A 2,647-nucleotide genomic window follows, 5' to 3' on the forward strand; every position below is an offset into this window, starting at 1 on the left:
GTTCTCTGCCATTTTCAAACCATTAGACCTTAATAGGAAAGAGTTACTTCCATCTTACTATTTGCGGCCTATGTTTTAGGGAGCTTTGGAATAACTTTGGCGTGGGGAACAGGAACGGACCGACAGGAGTACACCGAAGTGGACGTTTCTTGCGATATTTCGCGGATTTGATGCGAACGTTTCGTCACCAACCTAGCTGACATCGCAACAGCGCACTGATAAAGCTACTCTGAGTGTTGTTCAAGCGATCACATCAAAATTGACAATCTCAGCGAATAACACGATCATCAATTCCACGGCAGTCCCTGAATTCACGGATGGAAACCACCGTGGCATTGGTGATCCATTCTGCTGTGTGGCTTGTACGAATGCACCAACAACTATATAGCCATGCAATTTTATTACTAAAAACAAAGATGATATAATGATGAGTTATAATGAATGGAGATGAGAGAAGTTCATTCAACGCGTATGTTTATTAAACACATTAGGGAGTTCTTCAGGTGAGTTTTTTAGTTAATGGTAAGAGTGTTTTGTCAGTGTTGAATTGAACTGACTGTACGTGAAGTAGGTTTGTAAATTGTGGCGAGGAAACGGTGCATTCGCGAGAGTGTAGAAGAACAAGTGTAGTCCGAGATTTCGACTCTCTTGATTATGGAATCGGCATAAGCGCAAATCGTTCCCACGTATTCGGCTTGATTCGATAGGCCTCTGGTAACAACGAGTCCACGTACAAACTTTGGTAGCAACGCTTCTCCTCTCGATTGTAGTAGAACGATTTGCATTGGTCGTTGAGTTTGCACCTGACAGGAAAGAGACGGTCGCAAGCAATGGGGATTAGGGGGTTCCCAAAATGAGTTTGCATTTCCGGCAGGTTACCGTAATGGAAAATACAAAGTCAGAGAATAGTCACACGCGCACTGGACTTATTTATAACTTCAGACAAGAAAAGACTGAAAAAATGCGGTCGTTTGATTTATTGAAGAAACCTAATCAGAAGCTCGCTGAAGCATCTTCCACACAACACCATCGGCCTTACCCTTCTCGGGGTTCGTCCGGTAGGTGCAATCCCACGGCTTCCGCAATCACCTCAGTTGCTATGAGGTGAATACACTCTGGCATGACCGATGGCAACTAATAGCCCAACTGCAAGAGTGGGCCGATCTTGAGCAGCTATTCGTTTGATGAATGTGGCAGACTCATTTGAGGGAGCGCCAACAACGTCAGGCTGTGCAAACGCGGTCAGTTGCATGAATGAGCCATTTTTGTTTTGCCTGACTGGAGGTGAATAATAGGCACACAACCTGAATTTGACATTCCGCGTTAACTATCCGTCGCCTCTTTTGCTCGCTCCAACTGCGTATACATTATGCCAGTGAGTTCCAACTTCCCCAATTCGTGAATTGACGCCCTTGCAAGCATCAAGCGACGATCGAGTCCTCGGATACGGCCTTTTACGTCGCTACCTAATAGTGACCGCACTACATCGCCCAATCAAACTGGACAATGACCAATTTACTTTTTCAGCTGAAATTCAGGAGAACGTAGAAATACACCTTTGTAGATTTGGTGTGTGCATCACAGTAATTTCGCAATACTACTTAAAACACGGAAGCGATGATCGACTCCTCGGATTTGGCCTTTTAGGTTACTACCCAATAGATCCACCGAGTGTTCATCGTTGCGTTCTGTTGTTTGTTGAAATGACGAACATTGTGTGCTGATGTTCTTCTGAAACCTCACTTGTACTAAATTCGCGAAATAAGTTAGGCTGTGTCCCAATCTGGTTCTCACGGGAGATTCAGCTGTTCGTGATACGCTTCAAGTGAACGAGCTACACAAAGGTCACCTCAGTTGCTATCAGGTAAATACACTCTGGCATGACAGATTGCATCTAATGGCCCAACTGCAAGAGTGGGCCGATCTTGCGCAGCTATTCGTTTGGTGAATGTGGCAGACTCATTTGAGTCGCCGAGCCATCACCTCACTCCAGTTGCATTTACTTTACGCCCCTGAGTTCCGAATTCCCCATGTTGTCAACTGACCTTCCGTTGCGAGCATCAAGCGACGATCGACTCCGCGGATTTGCAGTTAGCTCGTTGACCTTTCATCGACTCCGCTTGCAGTTAGCTCGTTGACCTTTCACTACATCGCCCAATCAAACTGGACAATGACCAATTTACTTTTTCAGCTGAAATTCATTCAAACGTAGAAATACACCTTTGTAGATTTGGTGTGTGCATCACAGTAATTTCGCAATACTACTTAAAACACGGAAGCGATGATCGACTCCTCGGATTTGGCCTTTTAGGTTACTACCCAATAGATCCACCGAGTGTTCATCGTTGCGTTCTGTTGTTTGTTGAAATGACGAACATTGTGTGGGCTACATCCCGCTGCCTGCTCCTGCCAGTTTTCGACTGTTTTACCGAATTGGCCAAGACAGATCCTATCGTTCAAGTTGGCCGTGTCATCTGCGCAGACGCTCAGCTTACATTTTTCTGAGTATTCGGGACCCGAGAAATCGAGACTAGAATCTCCTGGCGCCGGTAGCCAGAGACACATCTACTCTCTGCTTAACTACAGCGTACCGCAAGTTCACTCACAAAAATGCACTCGATTGAAACCGAAGGCGCCGAATAAAGTC

The 2,647-nt window shown here is 45.5% G+C and overlaps 1 protein-coding gene across 1 annotated transcript in view; it reads right to left on the bottom strand.

Moving 5' to 3' along the window:
* Positions 1–688: 688 nt before the first annotated feature.
* Positions 689–2,647, bottom strand: part of T265_15759 (hypothetical protein) — a gene marked incomplete at both ends in the record, with an annotated part of 4,137 nt that continues 2,178 nt past the window's right edge. The window contains one exon of the mRNA XM_009179084.1: positions 689–803. Coding sequence (XP_009177348.1) covers positions 689–803 — 115 coding nt within the window. The remainder of the gene's footprint in view (positions 804–2,647) is intronic.

This window comes from Opisthorchis viverrini, assembly GCF_000715545.1.
Source record: "Opisthorchis viverrini unplaced genomic scaffold scaffold4064, whole genome shotgun sequence".
Classification (NCBI taxonomy): Eukaryota; Metazoa; Platyhelminthes; class Trematoda; order Opisthorchiida; family Opisthorchiidae; genus Opisthorchis; species Opisthorchis viverrini.